Source organism: Perna viridis, chromosome 4 (genome assembly GCF_037379345.1).
Source record: "Perna viridis isolate PV_CMFRI_1.1 ecotype Kerala chromosome 4, ASM3737934v1, whole genome shotgun sequence".
Taxonomy (NCBI): Eukaryota; Metazoa; Mollusca; class Bivalvia; order Mytilida; family Mytilidae; genus Perna; species Perna viridis.
This window is the reverse complement of record NC_142448.1, coordinates 40,161,056-40,187,508: the sequence shown is the minus strand read 5'-3', so window position 1 is coordinate 40,187,508 and position 26,453 is coordinate 40,161,056. Positions and strand designations below refer to the sequence as shown.

Here is a 26,453-nt window from a genome sequence, read left to right as displayed (position 1 = left end):
TATAACTATCTTGCATCTGGTGTTTGATTCTTTTTCTCATTTCGAGTATGTTTTTCGATTAATTATTTGACGTAAAACGACCCACAATTTGCACTCTTCGCGTATCAATGTAGTCATTAATGCATAACGACCTGATGTAAAAAAATGTCTCTTTAAAACAGATATTTTAAACAAAATATATGGAATGATCAATTAACAGTCATTCACGTTGAAATCAATAACTTAAATGACAATGTAAAAACCTTATCGTTCACAACTCATTACACTTGTGCCATTTGTTCGGGAAAGCGAACGTGTTATCTCTCAAACCGTAGGTGAGATAAGGAAATCTTGCACAGACTAAAATAGGATATTTCTGGTCTCCTTAGTGGGGAAAAAAAAGATTATTTCTGGGGAAGGATAAAGAGTACGTAGAGTTGAGTTTTGATATCTGGTTGCCCAATTATGTTAAGCTATTTATTTTCGACTGAATTGCCCAACATGCAGTATAATTATTTTTATTTTTCTTGTTCCCATTCGTAAATAAATAAATATCATGCTTAAATAGGAAAATCCACAAGAAAACCAGAAGCAAATTCTGCAAAACAGCCGACAATATATCTCTTCATTAGACATATGACTACAAAATACATGGCAGCAAGGTTTGAAAGAATTGGTATTTCATTTGCAACGAATATGTGTACTCTTTTTATCTAGAATTTTTGCCACATTATTCTCCATAGCAGCCACTACTGGCTTGATTGATGCTTGCCTAGTATTTATCATAAAATTGTTGATTGCAAATAGCAGCATGGCATTTTTGTGTTCATGTTTCTTCTGAAGTCGATCATCAATTTGTGAACTAAGACTTTCCGTATCTTCATCAGAAAAGGACACACTTTTCCATTTGTCATTGCTACGTTTCTTACGAATTTCGATTTTAACTTCTATCAGAAACTTAGTTTTATATTGGAGACTTTCCAGAAGCCCAAATTGCAGGTTTTGAAGTAACTTATTTTCCTGTCTCCTTGACATGAGTTGGGCGCCCTGCTGAATCTTCACCACGGAAAAAGACTTTAGTACGCTCCCAATCCATTTTGAATATGGACATTACGCCAAACACCTGTAGTCTTAAGATTTGTTGGTACAGGCTGAGAATTAACCCTGAGATGTGGCTTCTCTCAAACGTTGCTGGTGGTGGGACGAGCACATGTTTAGCATTTACTTGTCTCACAAGTTCTCTTGAATTGTCCTTGTACGGTTTGAATTTGCCTTTTTGTTTGCTGTATTCGATATTTTCTATTGGGATCTGTTGTTTTGCTTTATACACGGTCACTCTAATTTGGTCATCGCTATTGTTTGAGGTGAAAAGTGAGAATTGACTGAAAACACCGGTATCCATAGTACTAAAATTTTAAAACAAAATGAATAAACTAAGTAATTTATCTGACCGAACATTAAGACATAAAAACACCAACGGTATATATATCGAAAATTGAAATTGCTTTTCTTATTAGTACATCAATTAAGAATACCCTGCTAGCCAAAGTTTCTCTGATTCAAGAAGACGTCATAACCCGTTTTATTATGACGTCACAAAATTAGAATTTTTAGTAAAAAGTCTGATTAAATCTAAACTACAATTTATTACTAGACGAAAACGTCTCAAATGTGTATCATTCTGTTGATAATTCAGCGTTAAGCATCATTCAACCAAAAAAAAAAAAAAAACCTTACATGTATGGATTTTCTAGGCTATACAACATATTCCCCCTACCTCTAAAAATTATAAAATAAAATCCTAGTTCTCAATACACGTATCAATACTGTAAAATTAAGTTTGCAATATTTATTGAAAATAATTTGAATTTGTATTCAAAATTTGTGCTCAGTTTAAGGCTAGGTTTTTCGTCTTGGGTGTGGTTATATTATAAAGATTACTATATAGGAAAACAGTAATACAAATGTACACATTGACAATTCATTACACAGGTACATGTATATACACGAAGTCCCTTATAATTTGATACAGATCAATAACTATACAAATGTAAGAAAGGACATCTTTCACCTCTATACTCCGCGTTACTGGCTCCTCTCTGACACCAATAGACACACGTTCGTCTAAAAAAGAATAGCTTATAAACCATAGAAACAAGCTGCTTACATCGCAGATGATTATGAAGATTGTGCTTTGTTGTTAACAAATTCAAACATTCGATTTTATAGTTCATAGCCAAACTAAAAGGAGTCAATAAGTGCATGTTTTTATAACATGATTATTTTTAAACGTGAAACTGATACAAATTTGCTGCATGCCACTTGTCTACATTTTACAAGATAAAAAATGAGATAGTTCATAAACCTTCTGTATATTATGTCAAACATGTACATGTAACCACAGAGCCTTATTAGCGTCAACTAAACTGTTTATTATTATATATTGCGTTATCATACGAAATTATGCATCTACAGCATTAACGCAGAACATCCGCTACATATTTAGAGTACATATCGTGTAATACTTATACAAGTTACATCTTAACAAAAAAAAAAAAGATAGCCATACACATTGTTTTTGGTGCAAGCGAGAATGTGAACTTCTTTTATTTGGCTATACGACTAGTTTAAAGCAGGGTCTGTTCGATTGGTAAAGTCGTTCTCGTCCTTTCTGCCAAAAGACGTTAAACCATATCATTAAATGGTCAGGCATTTAAATATCGTTATACCTAAACTTGCAAAGCGAGAATATGTAAAGATGTAGGTGTCCGTACTTCTGTCAGTCCATACTATCTTCCTTCCTTATGCTACAAGGGATGCATCTTGCATCTCAATTATTTTTTTAAAATGCTTGAAACATATTTTGGTTTCTCTTCCGGCTAAACATAGATGTACTTAAGATATAGAAAATTAATTAATTTAAAAAGATAATACTATTATTGACAGGCATGATTTTAACCCATTTTCTTCTCTATATACATCCTTTTATAAACTATGATTTTTATTTCATAAAAAACCGCACACACAACACAAAAAAAAGAAACAAATAAAAGAAGAGAAAAAAAGAATTCTATTATTTTTTTTGTAATTAATCTATCACACGATAATTATATGTATCAACATAAATATGTATAATAATGATACAACTTTATCATTTTATACGGTACCATGTTTCTCGCTTATGTGATTCAAGTAGTTCATGTAAGTATTGTGATTTCGAGGATCGTAGTAAATGTTACGTGCCAAGCCGATTGTACGGTATATTGTATATTGTCCGAATAGCATTAATACTCGTATACAATTTTTTCTGGTATAATGATGAACGTCACATACAGGTACATGTATCTAGTGTTTTCATCTGGTCCTGTGTGTACTCATGACTCCTGCGCGGTGTTAAGATGCACCGAATAGCGATTCAGATTATTTTTAAAAAATAACTTTGGGGCTGAACAAGAGTGTTTAAAAAGACTGGCTTCAGAGGTTACCACGAATAGGTTTTCAAGCTATTATCTGCACAATGTTTTACATTTTTCAGTTGTTACTCTTAGATTTCTCAGCACAATACTGCTGTTTAAACCTAAGAGTATGTAGAATCTATTATTTACTAAATATGCATTGATTTAAATTAGGCTGAGTAAATTCTATTTAATATATTTTTTTTGTTTCACAGGCAGCAGTGGAACGTGAATTTTTTCACTTAAACTTTCTTTATTTGACTTTCGTTTCAAATTATTTCATCCAAACTTTGATGTTTTCCATATCATAGTATCACTATGAATGTTCTTTCCTATAACCTGGATAATTAAGTAACAGTCTTCATAAAAATTATGCAAAAGGCAATACAGTGGTTTTACCTTTGAATTCTTAAATTAGGACTGTTCTCAGTCCTTAATTGTTAAATATATGTTATCGAGACAGTTTGAGATTTATTTGATACTGGTCGAGACTTCTGTAAGACTATTCAAGACTGGTAAGACTGTTCAAGATTCTTCGAGACAGGTTGAGACTTGTGAAAACGTGGTTGAGACTGGTCAAGACAAGATAAGACAAGTCGAGACTGGGTCAAGACAAGTCGAGGCTGGGTCAAGACAAGTGGAGACACTGTCAAGACTTTTGAGACTTGATTGGACATGGTGAGACTCAGTCGAGACAATCCAAGTATTTTTTTCAGATATATTTAGAGAAGTTAAGACAGAGTTAGCACAAGTTAGGACAAAATGTACCCTATTCAGACTTATATAACTTAGTAGTGAGGACAGATGCACTGCATCACCGAGTAAAGCTCCGCCCACATTTATGTGGTTGGTTGTTAAAGCCACAAGTTATAGATAAAATTTCAGCATTATATAGATAAGTCGTTATGGTGACCTTGAAACGGACAATTGAACTTTTTGAATGAACAAATATGTTGGATACAACAATGTCGATAACAATAATGCCAAAAAATGTGTTTTATTTTAATTGTTTATATCCAACAATATAGCTTTGTGGATCATGTTGAGGTGATTTTATAGAAAAAAGGGTATCTTTTTTTTTTTAACCTAAATGGATTTGAAATAGTTCAGATATTTGTTTCTTAGGCTCATTTGAAAGCTAAGCCACAACAAAAAGTAACTGTTTCATAGAAAGGTTTCGGTATTTCATCAATGTGACTATAACGTATGAAGTACAAGAACATTCTGAAATTTTTAAAATTTCTCTTCTTAGTATTTCAACCTCAAAAGGAAAAACTAAGTGCCTGAACTTTGGCGAAATGTTGGATACATCTTTATTTTTAACATAAAAGCCAAACTTTCGTGTTTTACTGTATTGGTACATGTATGTTTTGAATTTACAATGAAACCTGTTTTTTGCGTGTTGGAGGTAGTATGTTTGCTATTCTAGGATATCATCACATCAAATTAAGTTTTTCTTTGTATCATTAAGACGAAAATTGCATTACCCATCGAGTGGTTTAAGATAAGAACAAAATATAGAGAGTCGAAACAATTGGACTACCGTAGAAAATTAGAAAATCCTATTTTTGCCATTTTTGATAAATTCTGACTATGAAAATTGCCACAAGTCATCAACAGATGACAGCGTATCAATTATGATAGTACTTACCATAGAAAATATCAAATGAGGCATTTTCAAAAGCATCAACTCGTTAGAGATTTTGAGGGAAAAACTGTTAATAAGATAGATCATGTGATCATCAACTCCAAGTGGCGAAGATCTCTCTTGGATGATATAGCACAAAAGACAGCATATGTTAACAGTGACCATTTTTTGATACACGCTGTCATCCAACTCAAACTGAGGAAAACACAAAATCACGACTGAACATCCCAGCAATAAGGAGAACATTTTTCAGCGCTCCAGAAAACTTTAATGACAACAACACCCAAAATCAGTAAAACGTTATACAAGAAGTACATGTGGACACAGCAAAATATACATTGGGGTTCCAAACTAAAAAGAACAAAGAATGGTTGTCTTAGGATACATGGAAGAAAATAGAAGAGCGCAAAAATATCAAGCAGAAAATCCTTAGTTCAAGATCAGCAAGGATAAAAGGGCAACCGAAATCTTCCTGTAAGACCAAGGAAAAAGAACAAAAACATGACCGACTCCGTAGCACCTGGGGGAGAAAAGTCCTAGCAAGCTTCAAAATCTTGGATACAGCCTGTGACAAGCACAGCACTTGGCAAAGGACAGAGGGAAATAGGGGAGGGGGTGGATATGTTGCGGCCATATGTCCCAACGGGAATGAAGAGGATAGGATGGTTTACCTTGAAAAGTAGTATAGTCTGTCTGGAAAGCAATTTCGTGGAGCTTAACATCTATATACATGTATAAGGCATATGGTCTTGATATTTCATTTCCAAACTCAACGAGGTATCAGTACAATCATGAGTGAAAGAAACGAACGAATTTTGGAATTAGTCAGAAATGAAGAGAAAAAGAGAATATATATATAGAGAGATAATTTTATACATTTTGATAACACTATAGCAATAAAGTTGAAAAAAAAGATATCAATTTCTGTAAATCTGTTACCCCTTTCATATCGTTCATTAAAAAGCTAAGACAAAGTTGTTTCTGGCAAGGAATTTGACTGTCGTTGTGGATATAAAACACAAAAATCCCCCAAAATATTTTGTATTCCATTGGCGTTGCAGTTTTCGTGTTGACATGTATAGTCAATACTGTCAAATCCGGTTTGTTCTCATATATGGTATTCGTAATTTTAATAATAATGTTACAAGTAATGACCCTTTATTTAGTGTAACAGAACAAGAATACATAAGGACGGATATGGTGAAACGCATAAGTTATATCTAAAATATTAAACACTTCCAGATATTACTCAATGGTCTTCAACAATTATAAATACATCTTTAAAGTAAGCTATTGAATACTTCTACACAAAAAGTAATAGCATCCAAGGTTTGAGATAGCTGACATTTAGTCAATATCAACCTTAACAATTGATATTATAAAGACGCAAATACAAATTAATTACAAACGGGGCATGGAATCTGCTTTGGGATTTAACTAGGTTTGAATAGCCATACCCCTGTTGAAACAACAAACAGAAATATTGTAAAGGTAACTCAATATCACATCCAATGTTCTTCAATAAAATATCTCAACATATATGATATAGATAAAAGGAGAGGCATTTCTAACACAAAATTCAAAAGAATAAACAATTTTGTGAAAATCATTTTTTCCCTGCATATAATAATTCTCTATACACGTTATCAAAAGGTGTAATCGTAATTGATGTTCTTCTGTTTATTATGAAGTTTTAAGCATATGCTATTTTCGACAAATAAGCAGAATTGGATTTGACTATTTTAACTCTTATGCATTTGTATAGTGAAATATAAATTTTAAATGTTTAAACATTACCGTATTTTTCATTGCTTTGTCATGGCAAGACCACCTTTTTCACTTTTTTCACTTTTTTCAATTTTCACTTACTACATATTCTTTGGAATTAGCATATTTTGATTTTACCAGTTATAATGTCTTTTCTGCAGTTTTGTTGTGATTATGGTACATTGTTACTTTTTAAATATGAATCTTTAATATACGTATCAAGCAGACAAGTATATTTCTTATTTATTGCAATTTGTAGATTGTGGAAATTATTGAACTAACTTGAAAACTTTGGTTTTGCCTTTTAAATCCAATTACAAATTTTCTTGCAATTATTATATTGTTGGTCCATAGAAAAACATCCTTTCTGATTTTGATAGAACAAGGAAATATAACTCAAATTAAAATATGAGTTTTAATATATTTAATAAAAACATTAATGAATTTCAATAATTTATCTACTTCTAATGTTCTATTAGGTAGACGTAGAAAATAATAGTAGTGATAAGACCTATACTGCTACCACTCTCTCCAAAGAAGAGATTGTGGAAAACCATAAATCTGTACTATCCTCTTTTGGTTTCTCTACCAAGGACGATGATTGTGTTTTACGTACTGGATTCCTAAACTCCACAAAAATCCATACAAACAACATTTCATAGCTGGATCTGCAAAATGTACCACCAAAGCTCTTTCAAAACTTTTAACTTCTATACTTACAACTGTCAAAGAGGGTCTACAGTCCTACCACAACACTTGTTACTCCCGTAGTGGTATCAATTCAATGTGGATCCTGAAAAATTCGAAAGATCGTTAGGAGACAATCCGTTCAAGTCTATTATCTGAATATTATAGCATTAAAACCTATGATTTTTCAACACTGTATACTTCTATTCCCCATACTCAGTTAAAATCCCGACTTAAAAACATTATACATCGTTGTTTTCCAAAACAGATGGTACACCTAGATACAAATATATAGTTCTTGGTAGAGATTCCTCAAACATTGTAAGAAATAATTTCCAATCATCTTCCAAATATACAGAGGGAGATGTTTTCAAAATCCTGAAATTTTTAATAGAAAACATATTTGTCCAGTGTGGTGGACGTGTTTTTCAACAAACGGTCGGCATTCCAATGGGAACAAATTGTGCTCTTTTACTTGCTTACCTATTCCGTCACTCTTATGAGGCTGACCTTAAAGCTAATCTGATCAGAAAGAAATAATATCGTTTGGCTAGATCCTTAAATCTCAGCTGTACAGATGACGTATTATCTTTAAACAATCCTCATTTCGGAGATTTGATACATCGCATATACCCAAAATAACTTGAGATAAAGGATACTACAGACACTGTGAAGTTAGCCTCATATCTTGACCTACACTTAGAAGTCGATGGTAAAGGAAAACTATTGACCAAACTTTACGACAAACGTGATGACTTTTCATTCAGAATTGTCAACTTTCCTTTCATCTGTGGCAACACCCCTTCGGCACCTGCGTATGGAGTGTTCATATCACAACTCATACGTTATGCCAGAGCCTGCCGAAACTACGCAGACTTTTTGTATCGCGCTAGAACTCTAACAAATAGGCTTCTGGAACATGGTTATGTTGCTACAAGATTGAAATCATCACCACAGTTTTATGGTCGTCATCACGAAATCGTGGATCGTTGTGGTGTATTCATCTGCACCACGAAAACTGATTTATTCAACGGGTCATTGTTTTCCTTTCCTCGTTTGTCTACCCCGGACTTGACTTTGTATGAGCAACTTGGAGGGTGTTTCTAGAAAAGCAGAGGACGCATACCCTACAGTTGCACCTAGTCCATGCTCCCAGTTTTTTAGTGGAGTCCGAGTTGCTCACTTGCTTTTGTTACTTTGTATGTATGGTTTTAGTTACTTTATGTCCTTTGTTGTGTATGTCTTTTTCCCATGTTTGGTCTTTGTCCCTGGATTACATTCTTTTGATTACCGCTATAACCTTGGTTCCCCTGTTTACTCTTAGATTCAATGTCTGTTTTGATTGTAAGTGAATTGGCAAAATAGTTCAGATCAAATGTTAAGACTGACCTTCATGTTTGGGAAAAAGAGTTTATTCTGTTTATTTATTTAATTAACGTCAGGCAAATTCTGTAAACAAATACTAAACAAAACGGAGAGGGCAATGTTTTCTTACCGACCCACCTCTTGGATAAGAAAAGCGTTGACGGGTTAAAAATATAACATTTCTAACAAATATTTAAATATTGCAGTTAAGTCATTTCAGTAGGCAAAATTGCATTTTCCAGGGATAGTTTTAAGCAAATATGCCCCTTTATTATGTTTTGTCAGATATTATATATCTGCCGGTCAAACCTTGTACATGTAATTAGGCATACTCTTATAATACTTACAAAACTCGTGTTGTTCCTTTTTAACTCTAAACAAAAGCTATCAGTTTGATTAGATATTAAGAGCCGGTTTGTTTTTATTATTTTTTTTTTGCTAAAGATAAAACTCATAATCAGCGACACTATTCGTAATTGGCCAAAAAAGTGTCTTTTTTCTTGCGCATCTAGCCAATGAAGCATTGTATTTAGCTATCCTTAATAATATGTTCTTGGGTCTAGCCAGGCTGATTCGTTTCATTGTATAATTTATAAAATATGATGTGATTTTCGTATCTTGTGGTAGCTTATATCTAAGATTCAAAGCGGAAAAAACGATAACTGTTAAAAAAACATACCGTTTAAATTATGACTCCTTCCCCAAAGTAGGTACACAGATATATTTATAGTCAAAACCTCTAATAGACTTTTCGTTTGAGAACTTTTGATGAATATGATGTTTTCCGATTGTTTTTATTTGTGTTTTTGTTGTTGTTGTTGTTGTTTTTTTTTAACTTTTTGTTCTTTTCGTGTCCGTTTGTGTCTTTATCAATTCACAAAAAAATGTTCAAAGTAAAGTTAAATTGAAGGCGTGTCTCCATTGTCCATTTTAAGGTACAGGACAGATTATTCGGTGGTTTAGGGTTTTTTTAACAGCTGGGTTGACGATTTCCACTAAGATATTGATGTTTTTCATACAACCTTGATTCAGAATATTGTCTATATATCTTAAATTAGTGACAAACCTCGAAATAGTGGATTCGGGTCCATTCAAACAGTTTAATGGCGTTAAACATGTATTTGATTTTAACATTTCATTTGGTTTCGTTCAGATTTTTGTTTCATTTTTTGATTGTTGCTGTGATCGATGTTTATGTTAATTCTGAAGTTATTTTGAGTCTTTGTTTATTTTAGATGATTCCAAAACTTCAAAATGGCATTTTTCAAATTTTAGAGTATGCAAAATTGATTTTAATTGCCTCATGAAATAAGTTGTAGGAATTATGTTATATTTAAGGTTTAAAAAACATATTTTAACTCTTCTTTTGAAGGATTTGTTCACAATTTTCCGACGATATGCCAAACGTAAATTTCCAATTCAACTGCTCCTACTGGGATCTACCACCAACAGCAAGTGTAATTGTAAATGAAAGCACGCATCCAATATATATGACAGCGAATACCGCAAATGAAAATTTGTCTAAGACATCAGCGAGTTCTTGGGTAGAAAGTGGGTTTAAATGAATCTCGGATTTCTCACCGGCGCCATTCTCATTGGCGTTGTTATCTTCTATGCTGTTTTCCTTGTGTCGAATTTTCTTTAAACACATGGCAATCTTGTGCAAGCACGCGGGTGCTTTAAATTCGTCTGGTTGATGGTGTAACCAAATGATGGCGATTGTAAGAACAATTGCAAAAGAAGCCAACGCCAATGTAACCGTCAGAAAAACAACTGAAATAAAAGCAGTTATATCAGAATTAAAAACGGAGAAATATAACAGTATTTTATGTATTTTTAACTATACTGACTTGTCTAATGTGCATTTCTTTTTTAAATGTTTATCTTTTTAAATAAATGTTTATACAATATTTTGGATTTAATGTATACTATGTTGTTTCTGTCATATATTTGTATTTGTCCTTTCTGTTACAATACTGACAAATTAGAAAGCAAGAAATCTCATTGCGCGAGTAGAACTCCATAATAGTACTATAATCCGTGCTCTAATGAGACAAAAGATATAAAGAATGTACTATGGAATTCAAGATTAAGGGAAATAACTCAAAACAAAAATACAAAAACAAAAAACAAAAAACAAAAACAAAACAAAACAAAACAAAAAAACAAAAACAAAAACAAAAAAAAAAAACAATACAAACTGTTGGATTTTCAGTGTGGATTATCTCCTAATAACAGAAAGACTGGAATGAATACATATGCATTTCATCATATAGACCAATGAAGCAACTCAACAAAAATAAAAAGGTGTAACATTTTTCAGAGTGTATCACAAATAACAATAGAGATATGATTCTAACAAAGACTACTACGTAACTAAAATCTACACATTTATGTTATATTCTCTATGATATAAATAGTTTACCCAAAAGTGACGTGTGCTTTGATGAAGATGGCATATAACTGTCAAACAATGTCAAAAGAATGACAAGGGTTAGAAGAACGGGTAACATGTAGGCCACCTTATCGCCAGACGCAACCGGTATCAGAAACGTAGCTGTTGTGAGAACTGCTATGAGTATAGTTGGAAATAAAATACTCATGAAAAAATGACCTGGGCGACGATGCAGATTGATTTGGAATACTAGCTCGGCATATTCAAAACCCTCATCATCAAGCACCGCCGAGTGTTGGGAAGTAGTGATTATTTCCCACTCTCTATTTTCATTGTAGTTTTTTCTATTTATGTATGGTTTTAGGAATGTAAGATTAACTGCATCATTGTGGTATCCAGTACTTGCCAACTTAATTTCACATGACTGGCTGTCGTAAGGAAAATACGTAATGTCAATGTCGCATGATGTGGACAGTATGGCAGAAGGCTCCCAGCGCACTTTTCCATCATACCTAATTTTCAGTTGACTTTCATGCGTAGAATCGTCCGATAAACTAGCCGTTCCTTCAACCCTTAAAGGTGCATGAGTTTTGCATTGATTACAAATGTATAACTTGTCATTTTTAATTTAGTTTATACATGTAATTTATCTTTTTATTATAAACATGTATGCTTTAGCCACTGAGCACATGGACAAAAAGGTCATTAAATTGAAACTAAATATAGCAGTGAAAACAGTAAATATATAACTTGAAAACTAACTTGTGACCCGCATAATTGGAAAAAGTGGTTGTCTTAATCCTAATTATATATTTAAAATACTAGTTTATTAACTCAAAAAAACTGCTCAAACAAAACAACCGTATTTTTTGTATATCTTACGCGTTTTGTGCTATAATGTCAGGATGCCATAGTTTTGATTGAGGGGCGTAGATGTATGTGATATTTGTAAACGAATTATTGTTCCATATCAGTCTTGCGTCAATCCATTCCTGCAAATAAGAATTGAAAGGCATATAGCGATTTTATACAAGTAAATACTTAAGTAAATGGTCTAGGTATTATTGATTAAATAATCCCATGTCTGATAACTGCTTTTTTCATTAAAAGGTAGTATGCCCCGTGCTTTTTGGTCTTACCCTCTTTTACGACAATTTATATTTATTCACAGATATGAAACAATAACTAAAAATACAATTTGCTAACATGAACATGAAAATCTCAACACCTAGATTTCAATGCTCGGCAACTATTCGTTAAAGATTTAGATTTAACTCTTTAATGTCTGCGTTCGTCAATTTTTGTCAGTTTAAAATTTATCATATTCTTCTTCGGAATCTTATGCAGTAATACGAAATTATATGCCCGTTATTCGCTACCTAAAAACACACACACAAAAAAGCAACAACAAGAAAAAGAACATTATAAATGCTTTCATATTTTTCTAGATAGAAAATGATTGTTTGCAAAGTAAAGAAAATAAAGAAAAATCGAAACAAAAAATGCTTAAATTAAAAAAAGTAGATCGTATTTCCTATCATGGACCTATGTTATATTTAAATATTTTAATATTTTTTGTAACAATTATTACACACTAAGGTAAACCATCCAGATGTAGATAGTGTCTGTGTCTTCACATCCTGAAAATACATATAATATATCATGTTATGGCAATAAATGTGAATATCAATTGAATTGATATTTTTAGGCTTTTTAGGGCAGACTCAGAGCGTGGGACTTTAGTACCGTTCATTGAATGCTCTTATACAATATGTGGTTGTTGTTTTGGATCGGTAACCGTATCTTAAATCAATTCCTTGTTTACACTAATGTTTTCATTAAACTTGAAAGATTGCTTATCCTTTTCTTCAGTTCAAACCTTAATTTGCTTTTAACACGAATAGTACCAATGGACGCTATCGCTTTACCCATTTTTACTTAGACAATGAATGGTACGTTATTGTAGTAATAGTTACAATAGTGATACACCTTAAATTTTTCTGTACTTTGAATTCAGCAATAGGTAGAACAAATACATGTATCTAGAATATACTTATTGCAAAACTAAATGTATATTAAGTTTAATGAAGAGATGTGATTTTTTTACAGAAAAAATAGAAATATTGGGCTAAATTCAAACTAGCATTGGCTGTTGTAGGCTCCATCATAAATTAACTGAAATATTGGGCTAAATTCAAACTAGCATTGACTCTTGTAGGCTCCATAATAAATTAACTGAAATATTGGGCTAAATTCAAACTAGCATTGGCTGTTGTAGGCTCCATCATAAGTTAACTAAAACATTTAATTAATAGGTCTAATTCAGTTGGTATCTGCTATGAAAATCCTGCAATTTTAAATCTAATGTTCGATGATATGCATAAGTTGAGGTGTCCTAAAAGAGTTTTTAGTGTTTACTCTTTTTCTTAGAGTACAATGAAGAGGAAAAAGTAAATATGGGGTGTCGAATAGATAGCAATCCTACCACTCAATGAGCAAAATAGTAGTACAAGTTTTTTAACCTTCAATAAAAGGTGAGAATTTTCGTTATGAAATAAACAAACACTGGACTACAAGAAGTTATTGACATGAATTCGACATGCCTATAATGGACTATTTGAATGATTATACCCAGCAGGCAACATACTATACATCGTAATATAGTTGATCATAATGAAATATTCACCCAAATAAAAAAGATAACTGATACTAGCACAATGATGTGTTTACTTTCGATATAAATGGCGATGGTGTGAAGTGCTTTTATTCTTGGTCTTGATTTCTGCATTACAAAACTTAGGTATCAAACGGATAAATGATGAGCATTGTTCAACTTCAAAAATATCTTATGTAATCACAACTTGTACCTTTAAATATTTTATAACTTGAATTTTATATCATAACTATACCTATTGGCAAGTCTTTTTAAATGTTTAAATAATTCATAAAGACAGTTTTTTTTCACAGTGGTCAACATTGCCTTCAATTTATTTTACGTATTCATTAAAACAGATTCTTCTTTTAGAATTTTTCATAATAGATTGCCTTAATTACCAGAAAGTTGATAGTCAGCATGCTGTATTCTGATTTTACGTCAACAGGATATGCTGGTAAAACATTCTTTTCATATCCGTTAAACACATTAGTATGGATGGTGTTAACATCAGAAGTGTTATAGGATAACACCAAATGAAAATTATCTGCAATAAAGTTATTGAAGTCATAATGCATTTTATTTGACTTATGCTCATGTAAAAATGTTCGGATAATGACTTAAAGACTTAAAAAATAAATAAATAATATAAAATTTGTTTAATATAAAAAAAAAGAGAGTCCATATTTATGCCAATCAAATCTTTTTAATTGTCCAAATGCATAGGGTTAGTGCAATTATTACTTGAAGTTGTTTTTTTTTTTATTATTATTGTAATGAAACATTTTTATTATAAGCATTATGATTAAAATCATTATTATGATCATACTTATTATTGTTATTCATGCATTTAATATTCGTATTTGCAAGTTCCGTAATTTTATTATTACCAATCTTTAATATATTTCGGAAGTTGAATCATTTATGATTATAATGTAAACACTTTCAGTCAAACATTTTGTAATACCGAAGTGATATTCATTTTGTCTCATTCCTGAAATTCAGAAACATAGAGCTTTTGTCAATTTTAGAAGTGAATACAAAATTTTTTTTCACAAATATAATTTTTGATGTACATCTGCGTATAAGTAAATATTGACTTACTTGAAACAAATAACATGATATGAATCAACAAATGCAGCTGAAAACCCTTCATTGTATTTTCGGATCTGATGTCTAATAAGTATGCATACTCAAAATTTAAAGCCACTATGAAATTTATATACATTAGGTTAACAATAGAAATAAGTATTTATTCCACGTGTCACATATAAGAGCAGTAGTATCCGGGTATCAGTAGTATCCGGGTATCAGTAGTATCCGGGTATCAGTTTTGTTTACTTTTTTGTGTTAACTACTAACAATGTCCTTGTCATTATATTTTTATAACATTTTGGGAAGGACGACTGATTTTGCATATTTGACCCAGAAAATATTTAATATATTTCGATATCATAGTCAAACGTATTTGCAGATTTTTGGTTAATAATAATAAATAATAATATCTATAAAATAGATAAATAAATCTTTTAAGAACTAAATCCAAATCCAATGGGTTGTTAAATTATTTATAACAGATCATATTATTTGATTTAAAGAATTACTTGACCGATTTTCCAATTATTATTTATGGTACCAGGAAGTAAGATAGTTTACAGTTCTGATTAAACAATAAACGTACCTAAACCGGTCCGTACAACAAAATCTGCGATTGATCATCGATCACCGATCAGTTTCAAATCAGTCTTCGATCCTTCAAACCCACCCATAAAACCGGTGATCGCATTACGCGACCACCGAGCGGTCAATACATTTTACGGATCCGTTGTGTTATTTCTAAATTAAACACATATTAACACAGTGCAGTAGATTTATACATCAATTTATACTTTTATTTTACATTTGTTAATTTCAACAAATTATCCGTAATTTTACATTACATTTAACAAAACTGCGATCTGATCGGTCACCGGTCATCGCTTATCGATCTCTGCGGATAAATCAGTCAGCGCTCATAGATCCGTTAAATCGTTGCGCGGATTTGTTCAGGAATTGTATATGACATGATTCCAAATCATGTCTTTAAGTAAAATTGTCGAGGAACTGTATGATTGTTGCTAGACTACTACCGAATTGTACTGCTAGGCTATTCCCGTATTGTAATAAGCCGGGGGTCACCGTTGTAGCAGAATATTCTTACCTTTCGGAGTGCCTGTTATCAATCTCGATTTTTGTTGACAACCATTCTGCTAGTGCTCATTTATTATGTGACCTCTTGTTTTCCAATGTAATCTATTATATCCGGTTTGCAAAACTGTGTGTAGATCGTTTGTTTCCTGTTTTCATGTTAATGCCAAGTTTCGATTTGGCATATTTGAATTATCCCATTGCTGACGCCTCGGTATTTGTATTTTGCGGTTATCAATATAAAATGCAGTCATTGTCTATTGTAGAAGAGTAATCAAGGGAACCAAGGTTATAGCGGTAATCAAAAGAATGTAATCCAGGGACAAAGACCAGACATGGAAAACGGACATACACAACGAAGATCGCAAAGGAACTAAAATCATACATACAAAGTAACAAAAACAAATGAGCAACTCGGACTCCACTAAAAACTGGGAGCATGGACCAGGTGCACCGGTAGGGTAAGCGTCATCTGCTTTTCTAGAAACACCCATCGCGTTGCTAAAAAAAGTCAAACCCGGGGTAGACAAACGCGGAAAGAAAAACTATGACCTGTTGAATAAATCAGTTTTTTTTCATGGTGCAGAAGGGTACACCATAACGATCCACGAGTTAATGATGACGACCATAAAACTTCTGTAGTGATGACTTCAATCTTGTAGCAACATAACCCTGTTCCAGAAGCCTATTTGTGAGAGTTCTAGCGCGATACAAAAAGTCTGCGTAGTTTCGGCAAGCTCTGCCATAACATATGAGTTATGATATGAGAAATACCAACTGAAGAAACGATGCTTTGTTCGGCCTGAGTCTGTTATATGCTTAAATCATGGTTGTTCTTCCTGTATTCACTTCTTTATTTGTTAGAAAACTATATATAATTCTTTTACAAATAACCCAGATCAAATCAAATCAAGAACAATAAATATTGTAAAACGCCAATTACATGCACAATCTGCATTTTGTTTGAATTTTTTATCTCTCTAGAGCAAAAACCGAATGAGGAAATAAACTTAGTTTTATGTAAATGTGGTCCGTAACAAATTGTGTATAAGAAAGAAACATTCGGTCGTTTTTCGACATGCAATAATCACCTGCTGTCCAATTTTTGACAATGACCGCTACTTAATATTTATTTTCACCCCCATTGTATTTACGGATGTATAAAATCACATATTTCATCGCTTGAAAAAGAATCAATTTGACAAAAAAAATCAAAACTTTTTTTATAACAGAAACATACATTGAAAAACAAATATATCATGTATCAAGTAAAATTAGACAGAAAGGACATCCTGATACAGAATTAAACATTTTCAAAATTACATGATATTATTACATTATCGGGTTGTTTTTTTAAATGATAAACACGTTAATGAAATAAATCAAATAAATATAGTCCTCTACAACGTATCACCTAAATGTGCCAATTTACTTTCCCAACCTTTAGTAAACCAATACCTTTCAACTGTTTAAGAGCTGGAATCTGTAAAAATTAGGCATTGTTTTAAAAAAAATAATGAATCATGATAACCCATAAACACAAGACATTTGGCAAAAAACGTGTGCCGATATATTTATTTAAGACGAATTGACAGTGTTCCCGTCTCAGAAGTCTAAAACTGTGAAAATACTATTGTTCGTGAGGTACCAATTTTTGTGGGTTGGATGGGTAGTTAAGCCATGAAATTTAGTTCCCGACGAAAAGTAGATGTACATTGATTTGTATACTGAAAACTTCAAATCACGAATTTAAGAATCCACGAACTTGTGTTTCTTTCCTGATCCACGAAAATTGGTATCCACGAATTAAAGTACTTTAGTACAGTAGAGCGTAGAAAAGCAAGTATAAATTTACAGTAGAATGAAAAGTAAGAGATGCCAAACAGAAATAATGAGAGCAATTTCTAATTTCAGATAACATTTAGAATCGTATTTTTTCCGACAATGATTCACCCACTGCCTCATTATTATATATATTAGGTTTTGATCTGTAAACATACTGAATGCCACCAGGAAGTAGTTTAATCCGTTGGTCGGTATGTATTATCAATTACAGACTTGGACGTATTAATAATGTTTTAATTAAGACATTTACATTCCCGACAGTCGTACGATTTAAATATGTTTTTAAAATGTTTTGTTATCAAATAAAATAGAAATAATTTGTCGTAGCGCTTAATAGAAATCATGTCTGCCAGTAAATAAATCATAAGTTCTCTCGATCAGTATGTCTTATGTATTAGATAATTGAAGACGCTCAAATAATTTCTGAGACAACGCTACATGTAATCAACAGTTAAAAGTTTACATAGATACATAAATAACTTGGATTGTTAGTGAAAACCTTCATTACTGGTAATATTTAGTTGAACTATCTATGTCCTTTTATGCTACCGGATAATATCAGTAGACATTTGGCCTTCACTAAAAAAAAACATTTGAACAATAAGAGTAGTCACTGTAGACTTGATCTGTAGGGATAGTTTAACGTTTTCTTCGTATAATTATCACAAACCGATGACTCTATTTATTCGTATTTTCTACAGCTAAAACTGTAGAAATAGAACCCTGAATAATAGTACCATCTGCCTGAACAAGACACATTTTTTAAACGCCCCATAAATCAATAAGGAGATGGGATGATAACGGCTTTCATAGGCCTTGAATACGACTGAAAATTGATCATTAACTGTTATTATGTATCTAGGTTTACATTTGATTGTGAACTTAGATACATGGATCTGTTATTCCTGCATAAAAGGGAAAATAATTGCTTGAAGTTAATTCAAATTTTCAGTATTTATACTTTAAAATTAAAGCCACTTTAAAAATTTTACACATCAGGTTACCAATAGAAATAAGTATTTAGTTATCACAAACCGAATACTCTATTTATTCGTATTTTCTACAGCTAAAACTGTAGAAATAGAACCCTGAATAATAGTACCATCTGCCTGAACAAGACACATTTTTTAAACGCCCCATAAATCAATAAGGAGATGGGATGATAACGGCTTTCATAGGCCTTGAATACGACTGAAAATTGATCATTAACTGTTATTATGTATCTAGGTTTACATTTGATTGTGAACTTAGATACATGGATCTGTTATTCCTGCATAAAAGGGAAAATAATTGCTTGAAGTTAATTCAAATTTTCAGTATTTATACTTTAAATTTAAAGCCACTTTAAAATTTTTACACGGTTACCAGTAGAAATAAATATTTAGTCCACGTGGCATATATAAGAGCATTAGTATCCGGGTATCAGTTTTGTTTACTTCTTGTACCGATTTCTGACACTGTCCTTGCTTTTATATTTATGATAACATTTTGGGATGGACGGCCGATTTTGAATATTTGACCCAGAAAATATTTAATATATTTCAATAATATAGTCATACATCTCAACAAAATGCATATAGACCCTACAGTAGTTTCCATTAACACATGTCTCATCCTCATTGACAACTTGTCTTTGAACATAAGCTAGGAAACATATTTGCAGAATTTTGATTAATAATAATAATTGCTATATAAATATAACTGGTGTCCATTAAATTTTGGCTGTCTTATTACGAAAATCATGAACGATATGACACTGTTTACCTGCACATAGAATGAAGCCATGGTCGTATACATGACAATAACTAATTGTGCTGCAGGACGGCCTTATTGCGTTGTAGCAGGTAGTGAGATTCATATAGACAGTAAGTTAAGTTGGCTAACGATTATTTCTTCAGCTGAATCATAGTTTTGTCGCAAGCTTGTCACCGAGCGTTCTATGGTTTGATCCTCTGTGAGAACTATGTAATTTTGTGAGTGAAATCATCCTCTCCTCTTACATTTAGAGCCCCAACTTAAAAACACAATGGGTTAAAATAGCCGTTTAGGCTAGTGTAAAGAACTGTTCGTAATACATATACTTTTGAAGTGGGTAAGTGAGACAGGATGGCATACCTGCGTCTTTGTGGGTTGTGAGATTTAAAAAAATCAGTAAATAAATTTGGTTAAAGGAATATTTCTCCAGCCGAATCGGTTTGTCGTTTGCTTGTAAGTGAGCGGTTAAGTGTGCGATCATCGGTTGAAATGATGTATTTATTTGAAGTCATGCTCCTCCCGTTACATTTGATAGAGCTACAAAACTAGAAGAAGTATTTTAGAATATATGTACTGTCTATGGATAATATCATTTGTTAGTTCGTAGCACATGGACATTCATGAATAATGACTAAATGTTGTAGTAGATAAATCAATCTATTTAGTCAAATAGGAAATGTGTATATTACATTTCGACACCATTTCACAGGCAGTTTTATGATTTGCCAGTATGCACTGCTCTCTGGTGCATTTTAAAAGAATATCAATTTTTTAGCCTACTTCCTAAAGGGGTAATAAAATCATTCAAATTGTTCAATCATTTTCGAATATGCTCACGTACTTATGATAATTGTTTTATGTCTCCAGTCAGTAAATGTCTGACAAATCTAGCTGGCAGGCATTGAAATATACTGAGTAAAAAAAAATCACGATGATGCCAAATTTGTATTTTGACATATTTGAATTATGCCATTGCTGACGCCTCGGTGATTGTATTTTGCTGTTATCAATATAAAATGTAGACATTGTCTATTGTCGAATTTATTCTTTACGTAGAAATACCAACTGAACATAAGATGCTTTTTATATGGTTATATGCTTAATGGATGCTCTTCCTGTATTCAATTCTTTATTTGTCAGAAAACTATACATAATTCTTCCATAAATAACACACATCAAATCATATCAAGAACAATAACTATTGTAAAGTGCCAATTACTCGCACAATCCACATTTTGTTTATATTTTTTTTTGTTTTGTTTTTTTTTCTTTTTATATTTTTTTTATCTCTCCAGTGCAACCACCGACGGAATAAATAAACTTGGTTTCGTTTTATGAATAAGAAAGGAAAAAAATGTCGTTTTTCGATATGCAATAATCACCTGCTGTCTGATTTTTACAACGACTGTTACTTAATATTTATTTTCACTCTCATTGGTTTTAACGGACTTATAAAATGTTATCAGTACCAGTCCAACATATTTAATCGCTTGAAAAAAGGACAAATTTGACAAATGATTTAAACTTTATAACAGAAACATATTTTGAAAAAAAAAACAAATGTCAAGTAAAATTTGACAGAAAGGACATCCTGATACGGAATTAAGCATGTTCAAAATTACATGATATTATTACATTATCGGGTTGTTTTTTTAAATGATAAACACGTTAATGAAATAAATCAAATAAATATAGTCCTCTACAACGTATCACCCAAATGTGTAAATTTACTTTCCCAACCTTTAGTAAGCCAATACCTTAATTCAACTGTTTTAAGTGTGTGAATGGATTTATTGAAGGCGAATTGACAGTATACCCGTCTCAGAAGTCTAATACCGTGAAAGTACTTTTTGTTTGTGGGATACCAATTTTCATGGTTTTCGTGTGTAAGTCAAACCATGAAAATTGATTCACAACGAATAGTAGATTCCCGTTGATGTGTATAATAAAAACTTCAAAACCACGAATTCACGAATTAACGTACTTTCACTGTAGACAAACAGGTTTAGATATTCAGTAGAATGGAAAGTAAGAGGTCCCAAACAGAAATGAGAGCAGTTTCTGATTTCAGGTAACATTTAAAATTCGTATATTTATTTTTTTTCCAACAACGATTCAATCATTGTCTGTCTCTTACAGATAATAACTTTTGATTTGTAAACACGTTGAATGCAATCAGGAAGTAGTTCGATCCGTTGGTCGGTATGTGTTATCAATTACAGACTTGGACGAGTGTTTAGATGTTTTCATTGAGACATTTATGTTCCTGATAGCTGTACGATTTAAATATATTTAAGATATATGTCGTTATGAAAAAGGAAATATTTATTGTAGCGCTCTATGGATATCAATATTGCAAGTTTGCCAATAAATAAACAAAACAGAAAATTCTCTTGGTCAGTATGTCTACAGTAATAGACAATTTAACATGCTCAAGCAATCTGACTCAAAAGAGAGATATTTAAGTTCCTATGTCATTATTTCTGAGATAACACTAAATGTTATCTACAAGTAAAAGTTTACATAAATACTTAAATTAGCTTGAATTGTTAGTAAAATCCTTCATTACTAGTAATATTTTAACAAGTCCTTCTCAGCTATTGGATAATATCAGTTGTGAACTGGCCTTAACTTCAGAAAAAAAATTAACTCTTCGTCAAAAGTTTTATTTTGTACAGTTAAATTAGTCATTGACGACTTGATCTGCCATCCGAATAGTCGTAAATTCAATATGATTAGCAAAACAATCCGATTGGCAATACAACAGGAGGAGGAAACCGTCTGGTCATGTGGACCAACCTCAAGCCGCATCAGCAAGAACAATTACAGCTTCTACTTCTAGTGTAGCTACCAGTCCCAATGCCAGCAGTAGACAAATTACTATTGCTTCCGCTAGCAGTACAGATAATACTTGTCTGTCAATGCTTAAGGTGAAAGTTTTTCACATATTTCATATTGCATATTTAATTCAATACCTTGCTCAATGATATTTCACAAGGTAAATATCTGGTCAGTATATCCACGTCTTTTTCTAAAGCCAGCATGTTCTTCTATAGCTTGATGTCAATCACATCATTAATCCTAGCAAGAACCATCCCTTTTTCGGTATTTTGACAATAAGGCCTATAAAAGATTCGCGTTAACCGATTACAGCAGTTTTGTTAAACTAAATTATACGTGTTCTTTCATTTATTTCCTTCAACAATTATGAGTCATTACTAATCAAAGTAGCATTTTTATAGCAGATCACGCTTTACGTAGTAAAGCGTGAAATTGTGGGTTAAAATTGCGACATATTTTATGTTTAGATGACATCTTGTTCTTAAACGATGTTCTACATTTAAAGACAGGAACGTCGGAAACAGATCAGTCATGTGAGGGTTTAACTCTCTGTTTAACTGGTCATTCTAATCAAGTTATTTGCCCAGTAATGATGCTGAAGAGTTTCTTGAGTCGTATTCCAAAAGGTCAAGGTCCCTTTTTCTGTCATTTGGTTGGTAAACCCCTAACCATATTTCGAGTGGTATCGGTTATGGAAAAAGTCATATAGTTTCTTGGGTATCGACAGGAAAGTTTACAGTTTCCATTCATTCCATATTGGGACTGCATCTAGCATGGCCCAACAGAGCATTCCAGACCATATAAGAATGAAGGCCGGGAGCTGGAAATCAAATCTGTTTAAAGGGTATATTGATTTAGGATTTAGCTTAAACTTTCCCATCTATTTTATGGGTTTTTTTGTTTTTGTTTTATTTTTTGTTTTTGTTTGTTTGTTTTTTGTTTGTTTTGTTTTGTTTTTTTGTTTTGTTTTGTTTTGTTTTGTTTTATTTTGCTTGGTTTGTTTTTAAGGTAGCCATTTATCTGTATGGTTCATCTATAACTAGGATAGCACAGTTTGCTGCCAGAACTAGACCTGGTTGCATGAATTTAGGTCTGGAAAAATTAAATGTTAGCATTAGCATAGTTAGCTTGAAATGGGTTCCGGGAATGCGCATACTTGATTCCTCTGATTAAATTTTTCATATTGAACTCTCATATTGACAACGGTATCATATCGTGTGTTCCCATGGTGATGCTAAATTTTAATCTCCATCATCTGTATTCCCACGGTGCATAAGTTATCTACAGATCCCCAAATGCGAGTGGCCGGCGTCCACTTGATCTAGCTATAAATAGACATTGCAAATATTATCTAAAGATTTATCTCACCTTGAACGAGTGAATTGTTGATTTGTTGATTTGTTTATTTTATCTAAAACAAATAAAGCTGTGGCCAGATACCGCCAAACATGCAAGTTTTTCATATTTGAAAAAAAAAAGGCTTTTATTAGATATTTGTTTTTAAAAATCACAAAACACGGCATGAACGTGACAACAGGAAACTAAGACAATTAATATAATAATGTAGCAAACCGAATAAAATAGATTACATTGAGTATCTTAGTTTAAGATTTATTAATAAAAATAATAGGGTTTTAATGTGAATTGAATCAAACAATTCACGAAAAAAAAACGAAAAACATTAAATGCGCATGTGTCCTACCGAATTCCAATTTACAAGCGTTTCTAAAAGTATCTCTATGATAATACGTTTTCTGTAAACTATGAAATACAACATAGCAAGACACAAATTTGTAATATTATAAAGGTTTTATTACACAATATACATATGAAATTAATATGACATTCAATATGTTACTTTAGAAATAAACTGTGTTTAATCCTATCTAAAATCAAGCGTAACGAGAGGGGCTCGGTTTACATCTCAAATTATACTATCGTTTTTCACAGACAAACGACAACCTGACCGCTTGCGAAAATCCACTGACCAACAAATTCGGCTAAAGAATGAATCACTTACCTAAGTCAACAAGCTGTTCAAATCTCAATACCCACTACAACGCGGCAATGCCGTTTTGTCACCCCCGCCCAAACTCTGGGGTCGTCAAACCACGAACGACTATCAGCAATACTTAACTCAGTTCCTATCAAAAACTGGTGGGTTTTTATTTGGGCACCAAATATGATTTACCTCATAATATCATATATTCGCCGCCGATAATTGAACTGTAGACTGTTCAATGCTCATAAAAATGGCATTCAAAGCATCTGTTGTTTTCCATAGTAAAGACGAATGTCAATAGAGAGGAATAATTGAAATATTATTTTGAGACAATTAAAAAATGTCAAAAGTGAAAAAACACGACATGAACCTGAAAAAAAAATAAATAAAACGAAGGCGATATACATATACAACCGCATTGGAGCAAAAATCACCTGTTTACAGTATAAGCCTGAAAAAAAAATTGTGGAAGTTTCGACTTTCGATAAGAAAGGACAACCCAAGAGATACAATCGGAAGAATTAATTAATTAAATCCTTAACTGTATGGCCGGTTATTTCTGAGGTGTAAAATTTTGCGATTTAAAGTCTTATGAATACACAAACATTTTAGAAGCGATTCTTATATTGCCAAATGCTATTTTGAGCACAAAGTATTCAGTCCGCGAATAAATATTTGCGGACTTATGTAAGTAGATACCATTACAAATATAATGGAAATTGAGGAACAAAAAAATTAACTAAACAATACGAAAGTCGATTTGGACAAAATTTTCTTATTAAAAGACCCCAATATCCCCAAGCTCATAGTCATCTCTTGTTGAACAAACGATCTTGAATGCATTTATACAACAAAATAATAAAACATAGATGATCTCTTTTGATTTGTACATCCCGAGAAAATGGCTACAGACAGATTGAAATACGCAAAATATGGTAATGAAAGTAAGTCTTTTTGTTTCGCTTAGTTTTTGTACACTTATAACATTATTTAAGAAGCTATGATATTATGCTCGACAAAGGATAACTCTCGTAGTTCTATAGACAAAATGTGTCTTGAAAAATATGTTTTTTTGTCTTTTCTTTCAGAACGATTATTGCTGCCGAACGAAAATGAAAACAAGAAGGTAGGATTTTATGCTTATATCAGAACACCAGATACCATTGGTCAGCACAAAGTGATGGTGTTCAATGTTGTTGAGACATATGTTGGCAGCGCATATGATAACCACATGTGAACATTTAACGCACCTGTGTCTGGTCTTTACGCATTTGCATGTTCGCTTTATCCTGGTCATGAAAGTTATGGGAACTTGTACATGTTTGTGAACGACAGAGTTGTCTCCAGAATATTTACGAATTCTTACACCGATGACTTGGATCTTTCTCCATCTTCGACGACAGTCCTTTTATCATTGAAGCAAGGGAACGACGTATACATCCGATCTAGAGAAATAAGTGGATTAAAAAATGTCGGCATCATTGAAGGCGGTACGAGAGTGACATCGTCACTTACTGGTTGGTTGATGTCTGAATAAATAGAACTTTTGAAGCTTTTGAGTAGATTCTTCTTAAAACACCTACGAAGCTCAAATGAATGGAGACAAATTATTGATTCAAATAAAGTTCGAAAAATGGTGACTCTGAAAAAATTGAATTCCATGTCCATTGTCGAGAAAAAAAATAGCTTCCAGACAAACAAACACATCTGAACCGATTCATTAAATAACAATCTTATTTGATCAATGATAAAATATCTAAATTTAGCAATGGTCTTCACATGGACATAATTGCACTCTGTCGTCTGTTGGTGTAACGTTGTTTATAAATTAGTTTGTGGTTTATCAAAATATATTTAAACTTGTTTAACGATCA

At 32.3% G+C, this 26,453-nt stretch overlaps 1 protein-coding gene and 1 long non-coding RNA gene across 4 annotated transcripts; one reads left to right on the top strand and one right to left on the bottom strand.

The window, feature by feature from the left end:
• Positions 1 to 10,178: 10,178 nt before the first annotated feature.
• LOC148620064 (neuronal acetylcholine receptor subunit alpha-2-like) lies at positions 10,179 to 15,211 on the bottom strand. 3 transcript variants are annotated; one of them, XM_088580646.1, is made up of 6 exons: positions 15,054 to 15,211; positions 14,351 to 14,496; positions 12,892 to 12,936; positions 12,179 to 12,288; positions 11,327 to 11,868; positions 10,179 to 10,674 (listed from the first exon to the last, which is right to left on the bottom strand). In XM_088580646.1, the coding sequence occupies exons 1-6, from the start codon at positions 15,175 to 15,177 to the stop codon at positions 10,331 to 10,333; spliced, it is 1,311 nt and encodes a 436-aa protein (XP_088436772.1). In that variant the 5' UTR covers positions 15,178 to 15,211; the 3' UTR covers positions 10,179 to 10,330. The 3 variants fall into 3 exon arrangements, with proteins under 3 accessions (XP_088436772.1, XP_088436773.1, XP_088436774.1); XM_088580648.1 differs by having other exon boundaries at positions 10,513 to 10,674; positions 11,703 to 11,868; XM_088580647.1 differs by lacking the exons at positions 14,351 to 14,496; positions 15,054 to 15,211 and adding an exon at positions 14,031 to 14,328.
• A 3,867-nt stretch (positions 15,212 to 19,078) lies between these two features.
• Positions 19,079 to 26,453, top strand: LOC148620063 (uncharacterized). Its single transcript, XR_015921706.1, has 2 exons — positions 19,079 to 21,807; positions 25,668 to 26,453. It is a non-coding gene; the product is annotated as an uncharacterized LOC148620063 (long non-coding RNA).